Source organism: Anneissia japonica, unplaced genomic scaffold (assembly GCF_011630105.1).
Source record: "Anneissia japonica isolate Jap-2015-1 unplaced genomic scaffold, ASM1163010v1 scaffold287957_len1322810_cov207, whole genome shotgun sequence".
NCBI classification, from domain to species: Eukaryota; Metazoa; Echinodermata; class Crinoidea; order Comatulida; family Comatulidae; genus Anneissia; species Anneissia japonica.
The window spans coordinates 951,411-970,524 of NW_022683022.1; the positions used below are offsets into that span (position 1 = coordinate 951,411).

Genomic DNA, 19,114 nt, shown 5'->3' on the forward strand with positions numbered 1-19,114 from the left:
TATTACGCGCGCACAAAAATATAATGTACATAACATTAAACCATGGCCTGAAGTTTATACCCACTAAATATGATTCAGAAATCACGACTGATTAAGGTGATTATGGGGTCATCAAAGGCTGGACGAAAAAAAGATGAGGGGGTAAGCAAAACCCTATATTTTGACCATGATGACGTCATCAAAATGTACAAAATTGCAACATATATGAAAGACAATTGCCTCAGCTACAACATACTCAAAGTTGGAAGACAATCCATCAAAAATAAGCGAGATACGCTCAAATGCGCATTTGCTAAAATGAGGTCATCGATAATATTCAGTTTGTTGAATTCAGATGGCAAAATGATGACGTCATAATGTCCAATCAGCCATTATGACCTATAAAATCATATTTGCAACTCATCTGCTTTCAGAATATGTAATAAAAATTGGGGGTCACCTTTCATCCTAATGAGCTGTAACTGTTTAAAATTAGGCCTGATTTTAGCAAAATTTCACTGTATATCGGCATAAATGCGCACGAAGGTCACTATGTTTGATGCGTGCGTACGGCATTGTTATTGGCCATAGAGTGATTGAAAAGATTGGAAACTTGTCTAAACAATGTCAGGAAACCAAAATTTGACAAAAAAAATTATTTTCTAGCTTCCATACGTGCTGCGCGCTTAAAAATGCGCACGCGTAGTGGTAAATTAAAAAAAAAATTGAAATGCTCAAAATGGCCTGAAACGTCCTCTAATTTAATCTAAATGTGATTTTAAGCAATTTAAAAGTTTGACGCATGCGTACGCGCGCGTTATTACGCGCAAGCGTAAAATTTGGGTAAATTACATTTAACATTGACTTGAAGTTATTGCTCACTTAATACGATTTCGAAATGGCTATTGGTTAGGCTAATATGATCGATAATGTAAAAACGCAAAATTGCGCGTAGATGACGTCACGCATAACTGCGCACTTTGAAAACCTGACCCTGTCTCTTATACACATCTAACCTTATTGTGACTATTCCAGGCCAAGCTAAATGTTTGTTGAAGCGTGCATGTATGAATCTCGTGCCAATTTTTAGATATCGTGCTAACAAGAAATGGGAAAAAAAAAAAAAAAGATCTCTGACAATAACAAGAGGTGATCCGCTAGTATAGCGGATCACCAATTAACATTAAACGACTGCACGCATTGGAGAATGAGTACTGTGTTGGGGTGTCCAGGGTAATGATGAGTATAAAGTGTTTTTAAATAAAGATTGTGTATAACAGTTAGTAGTTAACCAACCATGTTCTTTTATCAATTGCATATTTCAGTTGAATTAAATGTTAATTGCATTTATTGTTATTTTCCTATCAATATAGAACAACTAGCAAATAGTATCACTCTTGAATGGAAACGACTCCAAAGGAGAAAGAAGTTAATGGAGGAAGCCAATTTTTCCAATTGTAGTGCATCAGAAACGATGGCCTCAACCCAAGAATTAGTGCAATCTCACTTCCAGCCTCTTCCGTCAACTTCAGCAGGCCCATCTTCAAGCCTGGCGGCCGGCAATGTCGATGCTGCTGCATGTTCAGCAGCTCGCAAAGAACAGCCCCTCTTTACATTGAAACAAGTCCTCATCATATGTGAAAGGATCTTGAAGGAAAGGGATGGACAGATAAAAGAAGAATATGACCTGTCTCTTATACACATCTAGATGTGTATAAGAGACAGCTGTTTACCCTACACACCATGAGACAACAACAGGTTCGCTCGAAAATCATTCAAATCAAAGCCAGGCAGAGCCTGGCCCACAGGTGGTAGGCCTAGTACTACTAGTACTGCTGCTGGTAACAACATTATGTGTGCTGCCACATGGGAGATGGGAGTTTCCCTTTCATTCGTGTTGCTGTTTACGTTTTTGAAACTTGTAGACATTATTTTCTCGAGTTGTTAAAGTTGCTGTATGGACTTCATTTCGCGAAAATTAAACCCTCGTACAGTACTTATAAACCTGAATCAGGAATTATGGCTTTTTCCTTTCATGGACACTCGTTGAAAAGCCCCTTCAGATAGACGTTGCCTTAAGCATGCCTATACCTTTTCACACAGCGCCTTTTTTACTGCAATAATGCGGTAATCTTGCGCTTTTCTCTCTGAAGGGGTCCTATAGAATTGTGTACTATTGGCGGTTTAAATACCACCGCGCAATTGTTTTCAACTTTAACCTTGTTTTTTATGCATAAATGCACACGCCGGCTTGATTGCCTCAATATCAAGTATACCGTTTCAGACAGAGCAAGCCAACAACCGTTACCGCAATATTGCGACAATATTACTAGGGCGCAAAGTGGCTTAAGGTAAGCCGGCATATTGGAGTATGGACACTTTCAGACAGATACCCATGCCGGCGTGCTTACCACAATATTGCGGTATTGCAGCTCTGTCTAAAAGGGGCTTAAGACAAACACCATTGTTCAAAAAGCCTGACATGGTTAATTTTTTCCTTGAGTTTAAAAATATTTTATCAGTAATCCTGATCAGGAAACCCATTGTAATGCACTGTCATATCTCATCCTGAAACTGAAATTTTTCATCCCTGGGAATAAATGACTCAGTTTATTAAGGTGCCTTGTCATTCGCCAATCAGTTAATCATTCAATTTACCAATCAATCATTTAGTCAATTGTATTTAAATGGCATCATTTCAACAGAAAATGGCTAATTTGTGTAGTTTGTCTTGAAACCAATGTACTTTTGGGACTGGATTGTAACAAATCATGTTTGTTAATTAAAATGTATATTAATGAAAAACGTATGCCACCTGTACACTTATTACTGTAGTACTGTTTACATTTCTCCAAGGTTCCTTGGGTTATAATAATAATTATTAATGATACAATATTGACATTAATTTAAAATTCTCACCAAAAATGATTGCTTATTTTTCCAGAACAATATGATGCATTTGTACGATTTACATATGACCAAATCCATCGACAATTTGGCCAATCCACTGCATCATGTAAGTATGCTAATGTATATGTCCCTAATGTTTTCCTCACTGTGTGATAATTATTGATGCACATCCATTCCATGTAATTAGTATTAAGTGAGTCAGTTGGATGAATTCATGTTTTTGTCATACCCCTGTTTACTGTACAGAAGGTGTTTTAGTATTGCATAATCAAAAGATAATCTTATACAGTATGTCCCATTTCCAATACATGTATTCAAACTAGAAATATCTTTTTTTAAATTTTATTTTCATCCAACAGCAAGCAACCTGCCTCTTAGGAACAGAGATATTGAAAATACTGTAGTACTGTCTTAATAAGAATTAGTCATTTTTGTTCTGAAAACAAGTCTCGGTCTCTTGTAAAGTATTATAATCAACATTTTTGTAGTTGAATTTTGTAACAAAAAAGTAGAAATTCAATTCAGCTAATTTCACTTATATTTGTAACCAAAAAATAGAAATTTAACTACTCTATAAATGATTACACATTAGATTTTTTTGGGCAGGTTATATGGTCTGAACAATTAACATGGAAATATTTTAATGCTTAGAATGAGAAACACATATTTTTAATGGAAAACATATTAAAATACTGTATGTAATTTCGGTATTGAGATTATCATTAAAAAATGTAAGTAATTGTTGGTTACGTTTGTGTAAGACTTGAAGATAGATCTCTTATATTCACTACATATGTTAGGAAAATGCTCATAATATTTATTGAGACAAACACCCCAATTTTTAGTAAAAAAAAAAAAACGTAAGTAATTGTTGGTTACGTTTATGTGAGACTTGAAGGTAGCTCTCTTATATTCACTACACATGGTAGGAAAATGCTCATTATTTATTGAGACAAACACCTCAATTTTTAGTAAAAAATAATATAAATAATAATAATAATAATATATTGTAAAATGAAATACTGTAAGAAGTCACTAAAGTTTGTGGTTTTTTTTACCCCCAGATGTTTCTTAGGCAGCACATGTGTTTGAGCAACTGCAGTTTTATAAGCTTCATGTAAGTCACGGAAGACGACTTAATTACCTGGGCATTACACATGGCTGGAGAACTGTTAGTTACTATGAAAGATTCTGGGGTTCGGTGAAAAAAAACCTCATGGATGCAATTTAAAAAAAAAATTAAATTACAACTACTTCATGTTACTGTATATTGCTGGTGCTATGTAAGATGTTAATGAGGTGAAAGGTTACATTAACAGGCACAATTTATTGACCTTTGACATATTCTTAGTAGTCTTATGGTTAATTGATATACAGTATCCATTAACAGGCACTATTTATTGACCTTTGACATATTCTTAGTAATCTTATGGTTAATTGATATATCCATATAAAGTAAGGTAACTTCCCATAAGAAGTAAACATCCCTTTCTTGTTAAGAAATATTAAATGGTTACTCTTAAATTTTGAATCTGAATATAGCTCTGTATAGGTAATTACTAATGGCCTATAATGTTATTGATATAATTAATATATTACTCTGCAAAAGGTACTGTATACCATGACACTAATACAAAATAATAACACTATAGTCTGGCACATTTAAGAATTGTGTAATATTCTGTGCATACTGTAATTGTTATCTGCTATGTATCAAAGAGACATGATAACTACCAAAGCTGTCCAGTGCCTAAGAGTCTGTAAAAACTCGCTCAATATATTAAGTCATTAATTTGTAATTAACAAACAGCCACCAGCACACGTGTGTAAACTACACATACACTACACATACCTAAAATATAAGTACAGCCATAGTAAATTTTCACACCCCTTTAGTGTAACAGACAAATTAAAGATTCTTCAAGTTTTGAATAATAGGGCATGCGTCATTGAAGCAACTTAAGCCAGCTGCTTTTGTTGCAATTTAATATAAACTTACTGCCAAACTGCAAAACTAGCTAAATGCAACATACATGTATCACTTCGCCTCTATCAACAATTATGCTCAGAAAGAAGAAATAGTTGTTTCTGTGTTTCAACATTTTATAATGCTTCATTCAAAATAGATATCGGCAGTCTATAAAAGGATAAAGTTATTTAAAAGAATTCTTTTTGATAGTTTCTAAAATTTGAGGCTTTGATATTATTTATGACCTCTTACCATAATTACTATTGTAAAACAAATATATGAACAATTGAAAATTATTTTTAGATGAAGATGACGATATTTTATTTGAGTGTTTTTGGCAACTGTAAGTAGTGTTGGGAAAAGAGCTTACTTGCCATTTTAGACAATAATTTCTTTATCAAATTCAAAACTTGTAGCGCGTATACTTGTGACTTTAATGACAAGATGATATTGTATATACAATGTGTATTAATTTTATTTTAAGGAAACATTTAACTTGTACTCTGATGTTTTCATGTAAGAATACTTAACAGTAGTTTTAATGATGGTGTTGAAAGCAAACTGATAAAAGTGTACAAACAAGTGTCCAATTCTAGTCACATCTTTGTTTACTGCTGTAATTTCTTGGGTATAAATAAGCCCATCCTAGGTTTACAAGCATGAGCATGTTTCATGCAATGTGCCCTACCTGAATTTAAACCCACCCCAAATTCCAGATATTTGGAATAGTAATTCTACACTATGTTTGCCTAAGATTCAAGTTCTGAAAGTATAAATGTGTAATGAAGTATACTATGCCTAACTGTGGGCTATCAAGGTCTGCCTTTGCTGTCTTTGTGGGGCCTAAACCATACATGTGTAGACAGGATTCTGCGAGGCCTAAGCTAGGTGTGCAGGACACAGTACCTTGCAGTTCCTGGTCTCCGACCCCTAAAATTTTAGGTGTGGGCTTGTACACATGAAAATACGTTTACTAAATACATGGCAGGGTAGATTTTGGACACCTTTACATAGTTGTATAAATAAAATGGCAGAAATGGTCAGCTAACAAGTATAATGATAGGATGCCTAATGGGTTCCTGAAGACGAGCTATGTAGCAATTCCTACCTACAGCTCTAATGTAGATTTGCAGTAGAAATGTGATGGTAGTGATATAGTTATGGAAGACATTAGGCATTCAGGTAACTGTCAGTGGGACCTACATTTTGTATAGTTATTTTTAGAATTGTTTTGCCCTCTAGATTCAATTGCTTTCTTTGTACATTACTATTATTGAGTGTTGCTCCTGTTATATGGTTTCATTTTAGTTCTTTGGAGATGTTCAATAAAGTTACCTTATGTTGTTTCCACAGTTTCTGTCTTTCATTAGTTTTTGTGATGATGCTTGATGATTGTGATAAAGTGATTAATGGCATTTTATACCACAAATTTTAAATCATACAGTACTTTCTCTGACCACTGCAGTATATACTTATTGTACTGTACTTACTGTGATGGCTTGCCATCTTTTGTTGGAAATGGCTATTATACCAAGTGGCGTTATACTTACAGTATTGTATTATAATCACCATCAACAAAATCGGTTTCATTGTCCTCATTTAAGCCATGCTCCGGAGGGGGAAAAATTGATGTGTTGTACAACTGATTTTTCTAAAGCCGGGCACACGACGAACTCTGCTCCGTGTGGGCGCTAGACAGCGCGACGCCGTCTGCTGATTGTCGGTATCATAACGATACATTACGCGCCCGTCGTGCCGTTGTGGTTTTGATAGAATCGCGTTGACCAATAACTGTCGGACCCAGTGAGTGCCCAGCTTGATGCACAAAAACTCGGGAGTCGGTTAATGAGAAAAAGACTTGATATTTTATTTGGGGGAAAGGGTGGGATTTCTCAGACGTCACTAACCCACTCCCCACAATACATGTCCTTGTCATGCGATGGCAAGTCTTAAGAATAGATAAGACGACAGGAAGATAAAAAAATATTTACATGAGCATCCCGCCTAATTCTAGGGTTTATTGTTAAAGCCCAATCTCAATTTGGTTGGTAAAATTTTAACTACAGGGCAAAAATCAATAATTGTATTTTGAAACCGAATTCATTTATTTCTTCTCCGTATCATTATATATATAGGGCCTATACACTTTTGCAAATAAGAATTTTTTTTAAAGCCAATTCTCTAGATTGGTCGGTTGGGCATTGTCTCGTCAGTAGATTGGTATAATACAGGGCCTCTGGAAGTAAATTCTATGCTAGGATTTAGGTGGTTATCCCAGGTCTGTGCCTCACGATTTTCTATTTGTTGTTTTTCATTTGTTTATTCTGAACAATCTCACCGAAACGTCCAATCAAGCAGTGGTCTTATACATAAAAGAAAAAAAAAAAGAAGCACTTAAACATGTACCAAAAGTTTAATTATTATTATCTTATAAATACTTCAAATCAAATCTACTCTAGTTACTTGCCCCGACAGCAATCTCACTCATCAAACCAGAATACTATCAGACAAATTTGTAGGTTGACATACATTTAATTTCAGAGAGAAGTTGGTTATTTCCTATTGTCCCAGGTGTTTCGATGGGTCATATGTCTGTAGATAGGTTAAGAACGTATCACTACCTTACTAAAAGGAAATTAACTGCACCTGACGGGTTGATTGTAAATAGTATCTATGATGATCTCTGGAACACAGTACTGTACAGTATCTAATATTAAATAGAATTTTAATATTACAGTATCTGTAATTAAAATTCTATTCCAGTTATACCAGCTAGCGCCTACAGTATTGTGTAGCTGAGATATAAAAACTCTCCCTGTGAAAGCTTTACCAGGGATTTTTATTCCGGGACCCTTACTAAAGTTCGGACCCCTTTCGATGTTGGACCCCTTGTCGGCAAATTTCTGGAGCCACTGCTGGTTCAAAGGTGGGGGTATCAACATTAGTTTCTATAAAATATTAAGAGTCGGCAATCAACACTCAAATAACGTTATTTGGATAGGTAGGTAAATTATTTTAATCCGACGGCCACGTCGCAGGGTCGGACGACAGGGGTGTAGGGACGGTGGGGGACAGGCCTGTTCGGGAATAGGTCTGTTCGGGGATGCCCTCCCTTCCCCTGCATTGAACACTGATTAACTGATGTGTGCTGTAGGTCAAATAAAGAACTAAACTCAGCAAATAATTATGCATTGCTTTATTAATCCCTTCACCACAGTATTAGGTCTATAAATATATTTATATATACTATTACAAAATTCAAAGATTATTAAGTAAACATGAAATAATTTACCTTTAAATACGTTTATAATTAGACCTATACTTACATTTGCCTCTCAAAGCCAGGCTACAGAGGAAAAAGAATTGATATGTTTTACAACTAATTTTTCTTAGATACAAAAATGAAATTTTACGAAAAACTCGGAAACGGTTAATGAGATAAAGAATGGAGGGAAAATGGGCGTAATTACCCCTTTTTTACCTTTTCCCCAGTTTTTAAATATTAAAAAATCTTATCTCATTAACTGTTCCCGAGGTTCTCGTCAAACACCGTTTTTGTGTCTTGGAAATATCAGTTGTACAACAAATTATCTTTTTTTTTTCCGCCGGAGCCTGGTTTAAAAAAAGCGCGATTGTTGCACGAGACTCTCTGTGCTACAGCAACCTACTTTATAATTCAACGTGCTCTCGAGCAGCAATTTATCATATTAAAACTATTGACACAGGCGGTAGGCTTGTCTATTCATAGTTAAAATGTGTAACGAACATACAGTAATAATTTATTTTATACAGACGAAACTAGATTCTACTGACAGACACCAGTATTAGGTTCAAATTTCATGAAAGTTAGCCATATACTTCATCGCCATGGTATGAAGGAGCCAACCGAATTATGGAATATAGTATTCGTACTGAACAAACCGATCACTCTTCTGGTCGATATATTGGTACTGTTGAAGAAAAAAAAAGAATTAAAATTACTCTACTCCGGATTTCATGATTTTAAAAAAGAAAAATCTCTGTGACTGGTGTTCTGTGACTGTCAAAGAGCAAGATCAACGTATAACGTACGGTATATGGTTCGGACTTTTTGTTTGTTGTTTTGTGTCTGTCTCTTATACACATCTAGATGTGTATAAGAGACAGGTACTGTACAGTATCTAATATTAAATAGAATTTTGATATTACAGTATCTGTAATTAAAATTCTATTCCAGTTATACCAGCCAGCGCCTACAGTATTGTGTAGCTGAGATATAAAAACTCTCCCTGTGAAAGCTTTACCAGGGATTTTTATTCCGGGCCCCTTACTAACTGTCTCTTATACACATCTAGATGTGTATAAGAGACAGTAGTAATTCTACACTATTATCATTATTTATTATTAATATGAATATAATTATTAATACCAAGATTACCTTCAACTCTACAGCCTCTGTGAGAGGCATGTCGGATTCGATAGTCTCAGACTCATACGTCCACTTATAGTGCTTGAAGGCAGTGCATCCCACCTCGTAGTAATATGCTGACGATTTATCGGCAGGCTCAGATGCAGTGCCATCCTCATTGGATCCAGTGACGTAGCTTCCAGTACTTGTCTCTAAAACTATCAAAATAATGACTACAATTAACTGTATATTTTTTGCTTAGTAGTATAAATGAAAAAAAATCGCATGCAAGCAGAGATAGAAAGAGAGCAGCACTCAATTCAGAACCCAATAAATATAGTATGATTGTACAGTACTGTATTTCTTTTTGTAGTTGTTTCTAGGCAGTGATGGCGCCAGGACCTGCCCGACGGAGGGGCAAAAGGCCCCGACGGGGGGGGGGGCTAGTGAAGCGAATCGAGACTCACTTGGCTGGGGGCCACCTAGGCCGCCTAGGGCCCCCCGTGGTGTCCAGGGGGCGAAGCCCCTGGAAGTCGCGGATATTTGACGAATTATGGCGAATTTGTATTATTTTGATAGGCATCAAGTTACAGTACTATAATATGACTTCATGTAGGATATGTTTTCTAATGTCGAAATCAGCTTCCAAAACCAAAACATTTTGAATAAAACAAGAAACAAAGAGTATGCAATGTAACCAACTAATTTATTTTAAAATCCTCATTCTTGAAAGTGAAATTCTACATTTTGGAAATTTTGCGTGAAATCAGTCAACCACGCTGTCATGGTCGAGGTTGCTTCACCTATCACGATGTATTTCAAACATCATGAGGCTATTAAACGAGCATTTGTCATAACAGAACGCAAATTATTTTTAATTAGTCTCATTTAACGATTATTATTACTATTATTATTATTATTATTAATAATATTAATTATATAACAATAACAGAAATAGTTTAATGAAAACAATGTGGTGGCTAAACGAACATTACATGTAAATATTTTTTTTTATTTGTTTATTCTCCGACAAAATTTACTCGTCTTCCCCGACGTGGGGGCTATGCTTCCCCTCTGGCGCCACCACTGTTTCTAGGAAGCTTGCTTTCGCATAGAACGTCAATCAAAATTGTAGATGACAATGTAACATGTTTGTTAACGTGCTAGTTTAATTCCAATCATGTGACACAGCGCTCAATACTCTAATAGGTCGGTCTTTAATTTCAATGAAGTCACTAAGGTGACTAAGTTTTGCATAGCATTAAGCATGACATTTACGATAAAACAAACTTGAGCTGATACTGAAATAATAGTTTAAACATACAAGTGTATAAAAAGTACTCCTTTAAACATTAATTTTAACATTAACAAGATCATGGGAATTACTCAAGAAACAAATTAGTAATTATAAACCGAAATAAAACATTCTTATTACATCCCGTCAAGGTATGTACGTAGGCCTACAGTAACTCTCTGGTTAACTTACTGTAATATCCTTTTGCATACTTTGGTCCATTGCTGTTCCTTTCTGAGACATATATGTGACTAGCTCCAATAGGAAATGTTGTTATAGACGTAACTGGAAAACAATAAAAAATGAAAAATATTGAAACACGTTTATTGATTTATTTAGTAATACTAGTCATCGACGCCTAAGCGTCGACATCAACACTTACTGTCTTCAGAAAGCTGTACAGACGCCTGGACCAGCTGACAAGTGTCACCGTTGCCGCCGCAAACACCACAGTTGTCGAATTCTAGACCGCCTCCTTCCCCATCACAACCAACATCCTGAAACAGGTTAACATGAACTAAGTGAGAGCAAAAATTGTGTTGTACAAGTTCGACCGACTCAAAGTTCATAGCAATTTGTGTATGATGTTTGGAAAGTCCCAAACTTGAATAAGTAAATCATTGACACATGGATATTTACACATATAACGATGTGTAGGCCTACATTAGGAGGTCGCGGAAAATCGACAGGAAAAAAAAATGCATTTTGCATTGTCATTAACACTCATATTTTGGGTCCCTTTGAGTGGCGGAGTCAAGGGGGCCCAGCTGTCTCCCCCCCTCCCTCCCCTAAATTTTTCAAAATTGGAGAAAAAGGAAGAAAATTACATTAAAATATTAACTTAGTCTGCGAGTGCCATTTCCGGCCACCAGAGCCCTTCCCCGCCACTGGGAAGCACCCTCATCATCAAAATGATTATCGTGGTCGTCGGTGCCAGAGTAATCATAATCATCATTACTATGCTCATCGTTATCATTACCATCTTCACCATTATTATTATTATTGCACAGTGTATAAATCAAAACAAAGACGGATCTATAAAGATGAACCTACAACACAATCGCCCTCTATGCATCTCTTTGGCTGAAGTACGTCATTACTGCACCAGCTGCCCTCTGCTATGCCTCCATTGAACAATGCCAGCTCTTCCTTCTCCTCCGAATAACAATAGAATTTACATGGCTCATTGGCTAAAGAAAAACAATTATTTTTATTTATTTGTTATTTGTTTGTTCGTTCGTTCGCTCGCTCGCTTTTTCGTTCATTCATTTATATTTATTCATTCATTCAGTCATTCATCATTAATACAATAGCAGCCAAAAGAGCTAACCCCTTACTCGAGACGAGTAAGGGGTTACTCCAGTGCACTGGTCCATCAGCTTAAATAATATAGTAAAAATAATAGTTCTTTATCTTAACTAATACAAGATTCACAAGTTTGACATCTTAGTGAATATTTGCTTACCCCTCAATTTGTACACCCAGTCATAAGCGCCACGTTTTCCTTTCTTTGCGTCACACTGTTCTTGATTTTCAGCCATTCCTCTCACATATGTCATGTCTGTGCAGCTTGCGCCTATAGTAAAAGTTAATTACAACAATAGTCATTTACAAAACGTTTAAATATTTACATCAACGATAACTAAGGAGTATTATGAATAAAACAATATAAACAAGAGCACTACTACAGTATAGCAATTTAGCCACAGCGAAATCACTACGCACACCAAAACTCATTACAATGCTCCCAATGTTTAAACATACCATTATTATCATCTTGGTTTTGTTCCGCTTCTCCTTCCTCTTCTTCTTCCTCTTCTTCTTCTGTTCCTTCTTCTGCTTCCTCTTCTTCCGCTTCCCCTTCTGCTTCCCCTTCTTCTTCTTCTTCTTCTTCTACTTCTTCTTCTTCTTCTGTTCCTTCTTCCGCGTCCCCTTCCCCTTCTTCTGTTCCTTCTTCTTCCACTTCCCCTTCTTCTCCTTCTTCTGTTCCTTCTTCTGCGTCCTCGTCTTCTTCGGCTTCTGTTCCAGCTTCTCCTTCCGTTTCTACTTCTCCTCCGGCTTCCCCTTCCGCATACCCTTCTTCATCTTCTGCTTCAGCGTCTCCAGTTTCTCCTGCTTCACCTTCTACTTCATTTTCCTCTTCGGCCGAATTCAGTTCATTTTCATTATCATTTTCCTCTTCTTGTTCGTTATTATCAACCTCATTATCTTCTAAAATGCATAAATAGATTTGAATTGCTTGTGAGTGTACTGTATTATACGCATATCATGTTGTAAAGGCATAGACTTACTTTTTGGTACACACAAACACCCACAAACATTTGTTGTGAAGTTTATCTTTTGTTATATCTATAAATTAGTGTCCCTGCTTTGCAAAATATACGGTACATAGTTAATTATATATCTACACGTTATCATCCTAAAATCGTGGACAAATTAAACTCTTTTGGTTATCACACGACTAAAATAATGTTTAATGATTCGTTACCATTCTGAGAGCCATTAGCAAAATCATCTGCATCTTCCTGGTCAGTTTGTGTGACGTCATCAGTATCTGTCTCTCCGGTTGGAGTATAGTAGGAGAAGAGTATTGGTTGGAATTTGGACGTCTTCTTGACATAGTACTAAAAGCAGAAATAGAGTCAGAAGAAGATCATAAAAAATACATAATCAATCGTACCATTCTAATACAATATAATACACGGCGATTCCTCTTTTTACCAGTCTTTCCATTATTATAATTCTGCGGCTGCAATAACTCAGATTCGATAAAAATCGCACTGTGTTACAATTCTGTCACGATCTGTGTGCAAACTCATTCTTGATCAAACGATCGAACTCACCAAAAGCACATAATGGTTCATTCCGACTCGTGGTTCTTTCGTTTGGTAACCTAAGAACCGCAACCACTGTAGTACCTAGCACCCGAACCGTATTTGAATTATGTGTTTGTCTTTTAACTCATCTCAATTCATCTTTCTTATCATCTTTGGTATCCTAAGAATCGGAACCAAAATTGACTCATATAGTGTAATTATGTGGATCTTTTGACTCGCTCCGTACATCTTTCGTATCATAAGAACCAGAACAATAATATCACCTGCACCATACTGTAATTTTGTGGTTCTTTCATATGGCTTACTTCATACATCTTTGATATCCAAAAAAAAATCAGAACCACAAGAAACCATACTGAAATTATGTGGTTCCTTCGTTGAACCTGCTCAATACAATAGACCTATATCCTGGGTACCCAAAGAATTGGGAGCACAATGGCACATGGACCATACTGTTAGTTTATTACTTCTCGTTCTGTCCATCTTTGGTATCATGAGAACCAAAACCACAAACTCACCTGACCCACACTGCAGGAATTGTTTCACTTACCAAAACGTCGATTGTTTCGCTTATAGGTCCCGGTGCCACTATCTTTTCAACTTCTTTGTACGGGTGGTTATGGGTAAATATTGTATTGCAGTCAGGGTCATACCTAAATGGACCTGCATCACCGGTGTTGGTGTACCCAGGTCGAATGGTGTAATCAGAGTTTGTTAGATAAGTACCATCCGACGTTCTCAATACTGAAAAATAAATATACCGGTAATAATGAAATTACTGAGCGAGCAGTCATAATTACTATACATTAATTACTACTGCTAATTATTATAGTGCATAATTGCTGTTGTGGTGTATTGGGCCTAGTTTAGTATTGTTATTGTCAATCATACAAGTAGGCCTAATCATTTAATGAATAATCTTATTATCATATATTTTCATTTTTTGTGGTGTTTGGATACAATCGCCAAAGTCTAAAGTATGACATAAACAAAAGGCAGCGGTACTCTAATGAGGCCTAACTTTACATGTGACTATGTGCATTACCGAAATAAGCGGACTGGACATATTCTGATTCCACAAAAGTAATATGGGTTGTTCCTGCTATGAGCTCTGCAATGGGTACCAGTTCCTTGTCTGAAAATACATAAGAGAATACAGTGCATCATATATCAATCAATCAATCCATTCAGTCAATCAATCAACCAACCAATCAATCAGTCAATCAGTCAGAGCACTTGTAAATTATTAAAAACTACATAAACATACTAAATAATAATATGGACATTACACAGAAGAATAAAATGCCCTAAAATTATTTTATTCAAAAAAATAATAATATATAATGATAAAACAACTCTTACATAATCACTAATCAAATGTATTGGTGTAATTATAATTACACTGTTTTCATTATAATAATATATGTAATATATTAGTAAGCAACTCACCTGAAAAATTACTTATGTCACTAAATGAGCTGTCAATGAATGTGCAGGTACTGTTGTCTCCGTCACAAACACCGCATCTATCGTACACCAAACCAGAAGTGAAAGAACCGTCACAACCAACCGTCTAGTATAAAAATTAGAGATACAATGAATTTTAGTTGATTCATATTAACATTAATATTAATATGATCATCATTATTAATAACGTCATAATATTATTATTTTGGTGTGTTCGTAGTTGCTGTACTTACAAATGGTTGTCCATCAATACAGATATCAAGGTCCGCAACTTTTCCTGGATCGTCGGTCTGTCTTCCCCCATCCAGGACTTTCATTTCATAGTTTGAACCACAATACAAGTTGCATAGGTTGTCTGGAAAATTATGAACAAGAATAATGATAACACTTATATCACTTCGACACTCCAACGACATAACGATGTGATCTTCAGGCGCTGGTACGAGAGCAGTACCTGTACTAGCAGAAGATTGCTATATCTTCGACAAAATGAATTTTATCGACAGAGGTACTCTTTTGCCAACAAAATGACTGTTCTGTCAATAAATTGACTGTTTTATCGAGTAATGGAGATTGCAAAAATAAATTGTAAATATGTTTAAGTTTAAATAAATCATGTTTCCATATGCTATCGGTACACATACCGGTAATGGTTAGTGTTCAGAAATCTACATTTTGGGAACATTTGAAAAATAGATTCTTTCTGGGGCCGGAGCGATACAAAATCTATTATTTCATCAGAATAAGAATAATCTCCAAAGAAGAAATTACTCTGTTCGTTATAAAACCTTTAAAAATTATTGCACAATAACATACATTTAAAAAATAAAATAGGCCTATAAAAAAAATACGAGACGATACAACGACATTTTCATGAAAGTTCAAACATACTACAGTATGACCACTCTCTCACCCCAAAGAGTACACAATTAAAGGAATTGTTTGGTTAATTTCAAACATCATCGAAAAATGCATAATGAACACATACCGCCACCATAAAATTTGGCTTTTCCGCTGCTGCAAAACTGGTTCCGGTAGTTGTCGGCGTTGATGTCGCTACATACCCCATCACATAGCTTAAATTATTGAGAGAGAATAAATCAAAGGTTAGGCCTACAAAGGTAACAACGCACACATACACCTACAGCAAACCACACCCCAATTATTATTATAGGAACAATAATATCTTATTGGGCATCGTTCTTGAAGATCCTTCCAGTTGTCTAAAAATTTCCTCCGGCGAGGGTGTGGCTATTACCACTAGATCATGAAAGTATATAATTATCCAGGTACAATCCAGTCGTCTTTCCCAAAAAAATTATAATAGGACCCTATGCGGGGGCTTTATTTAGCCAATAAAATCTGGCTCAGGAGTATCCGTAGTGAAATTGCGGCCAGTCAGTTTCCTATTATAAATATAAATACATTTAATGTATTATTATGATACAATATTATGTAATAGGTTTGTGACATAAAACCAAACAAATAATTAAATTGATATGTTAGTTATATAAGTTGACGTCACATGCCGACAATAAGTTCGGATCACAATTAAGGCTCTAAGTGCACAGCCCTCCCACCCTCTCATTGTGGCCACCTCTGGTATAAATATATGTTGCTACCACCACGCTACCACAATGATATAACATCGTGTGTTTTCAATAGAGCCGGGCGCTCCCTGTGCCCGACGGCCGTCATCCGACGCAATTGTACGGAGAGAACGGTGCCAAGGGCAACAAGCAGGTGCTCCATCAGCTGACGGTGCCGCGCCGGTTTAACGCTGAGAGGGGAGTATTCGTCGCATGACCGTCGTACGAGGCAGTGACTACCCGGCTTGACACTCACCTGTGTGTTACACAGTTCGTACATAGTGTCACTCCCTTTACAGTATTCCTCCCCGTCATTTCTGTATTAAGTACAAAAAGTAGTTATGAATCAATTTTGTGTGTATATTAATAAAATTTGTTGAAGCAGAATTCAACCCTGATAATGCATTTTTGTCTGTATGCCTATGGTTGATAACAAGTAGCAGCATTAAAAATGATTACGTTTGTATTGTTCAGTTATCTTTTTAAACAGTTTAAATTAGAAAATAAGTCGTCTGGTTTTCACAAATTGTATTATATAGGCCTATATAAATTGTATTTTTTGTGCGCTTCATTGCCAGTGCATTTTTTATATAAATGAATAAACGTATAAACCAATCGGCCAAAAAAATTAATTTTAATAATGTAATATATATACAAAGATGAAGCCTTATTCTCAACAGCAAGTTTGTATTATTATACACAAAATTTATTACATATTAATAACAATTTTACACATAACACTTTCAACATAAACTTTAATAGTTATGTTGAAAGTCCTACAGCCATGACAAGTCAGCATGAGCCTACTTACACGTTACAAGTTCTGGTCAATAACTTGACACCACCTCCGCATGTAACAGAGCATTCGCCTTCTTCCCAGTCACTCCATTCTCCTTCATCTATTGTTGGTTCTTCGCCTTCAATCAAACACTCTCCTATGCGGCACTAAATGGAAATGATAATAAAAAATAATAATGATTCTTAAAACAAGAGAATACTAATAACGATAGAAGTACAGTAATATCAATATAATATAAAGTTGGTTCAACAAGTAGGCATACAGTATATGAAATACTAACAAAGACAATGGCAACAACATGGCACCAACATGGTATATGACGATTACAATGATGATAATTATGACGTTGATTAGGATGATATTTTCAATTCATTGAGTATTGTATCACAGTTTTTCATTCATCTTTTATTTTAGAATTTCAAATCCATAGAAACTTGACGATCAAAAGCACAAAGAAAAAGTAAATAAACACAATCTGCTGTCCACTGTACACCCAAAGCAATTATAAAATTAACTTCATTAATTAATTAATTAATAGTATGATTACATCATTGAATTTATGAATCATGACATAGAAAATGTTAAACAGCGCCCCCTTACCCATCCATCGTATGCTTCACCTTCATCATTGTCTTCCGTATTGCAAGGGGTACCCTCAGCAGGAGGATAATAATCTGTGCACAGGTTGGGTTTATTGTCAGGATCCTCACGACAATAAATTCGCTCACAAGAAAAATCCGCCTAAGTGTTAGAATATAATTCATAATTAATGCATCAATATTCTATAAATCGATTATTTAAAAAACAATGTATTTTAGATTTGCAAAGTTATTGAGTCGGCTTAATTAGACAGTTGGACAAAATGGGATATAATTAACATGCGAGGTCTTTATCTGATCCAACACAGCAATGTAATCTGTCTATAATACAATGAATAGTAAGTAAAATAAAATATTATTTTCCTTTTTTATATGCATTTACAAATCGCATTAACCTATTAAAAGTGAATAGTGGCTTAACGCACTGTTGTCTGTATATTAACAGAAAGTTTAAAACCAAGCGCGGAACTTAGCTGCATATGATGATTAGAGTCTGTCGATTACGACATAATGGCTGCTAGTAACAATTAAAAAAAATGAAAAATAAAATTAAAATACGCCTAATAATAGTGGAAAATACAGCCCAAAATAACGGGCCATTTCTGAAGAGAAACAAAGAAGCATTTAATAATTCATATTATACAGTAATAATTAATTTGATTTTTGTAAAATTAAAATGTTCTTAACCGTAATTCAATTTTAAGAAAGTATAATACATACGCCAAGGACGGGAATGTGACGCCTATTTGTTAGGAAATACACTCCTTTCTAAAAAGATGGCGTGCATTTCAATACTTAACGTACAGTATTATACTTTTTATCTGAAATTAATCAGTGGACCTTTCGGTAGTTCAATTTTCATTTTTTTTCCCTTTTCATATCTTGTTCTTTATTTTATTTTTCCTCGTTTTTTTCATTTTCCTTCTACATTTCTTATCCGTTTTCTTCTATTAATTTTCTTTTCCATTCACTCCTATTAACACTTCTTTTCTTTTATTTACCGTATACTTACTATTTTTCTTTGATAAAATTGGTTCCTACGTTCCTATTTGAGGATTGTTATTATTTATTTATATGTGTAGCCTGTATGTTTGTGTAGGGTGTGGAGGTGTGTGTGCCATACCTTCTTATTCTGATTGCAGTTCCCGTCAGCCTGTGTCCCGTATAGCATCTGGCATTGTTCATCATAATCCAAGTACGTACCAGGAAAATCCGATGGGATTGTTACGTAATTACCACTGTCATTATCTAAACACGACATCTTATCGTCCCTAAAGAACACGT

General features: G+C 35.4%; 2 protein-coding genes and 1 long non-coding RNA gene across 3 annotated transcripts in view; 2 read left to right on the forward strand and 1 right to left on the reverse strand.

Annotated features, from left to right (window-relative positions):
• LOC117116310 (akirin-2-like) overlaps positions 1–1,687 on the forward strand; it is a 4,505-nt gene extending 2,818 nt beyond the window's left edge. The window contains exon 2 of the mRNA XM_033260362.1: positions 1,353–1,687. Coding sequence (XP_033116253.1) covers positions 1,353–1,687 — 335 coding nt within the window. The remainder of the gene's footprint in view (positions 1–1,352) is intronic.
• Positions 1,688–2,842: 1,155 nt separating this feature from the next.
• On the forward strand, positions 2,843–6,210 carry LOC117121571. Its single transcript, XR_004447605.1, has 2 exons — positions 2,843–2,995; positions 3,954–6,210. It is a non-coding gene; the product is annotated as an uncharacterized LOC117121571 (long non-coding RNA).
• A 1,832-nt stretch (positions 6,211–8,042) lies between these two features.
• LOC117115050 (ADAMTS-like protein 2) lies at positions 8,043–19,099 on the reverse strand. The gene is made up of 17 exons (XM_033258742.1): positions 18,954–19,099; positions 17,832–17,972; positions 17,244–17,377; positions 16,689–16,749; positions 15,832–15,919; positions 15,077–15,198; positions 14,826–14,949; positions 14,422–14,511; positions 13,927–14,120; positions 13,028–13,163; positions 12,304–12,750; positions 12,005–12,115; positions 11,593–11,729; positions 10,922–11,036; positions 10,732–10,824; positions 9,276–9,463; positions 8,043–8,808 (listed from the first exon to the last, which is right to left on the reverse strand). Exons 1-17 carry the CDS (start codon positions 19,089–19,091, stop codon positions 8,749–8,751), a joined length of 2,379 nt encoding a protein of 792 aa, XP_033114633.1. The 5' UTR covers positions 19,092–19,099; the 3' UTR covers positions 8,043–8,748.
• Positions 19,100–19,114: the final 15 nt, after the last annotated feature.

Coding starts and splice junctions, on each gene's coding strand:
- LOC117115050 (XM_033258742.1), bottom strand. CDS start 19,091: ATGTCGTGTTTAGATAATGACAGTGGTAATTACGTAACAATCCCATCG. Junction 16,750..17,243: donor TTGACCAGAACTTGTAACGT/GTAAGTAGGCTC, acceptor TACTTAATACAG/AAATGACGGGGAGGAATACT. Junction 11,730..12,004: donor CTGGGTGTACAAATTGAGGG/GTAAGCAAATAT, acceptor GTTTTTCTTTAG/CCAATGAGCCATGTAAATTC.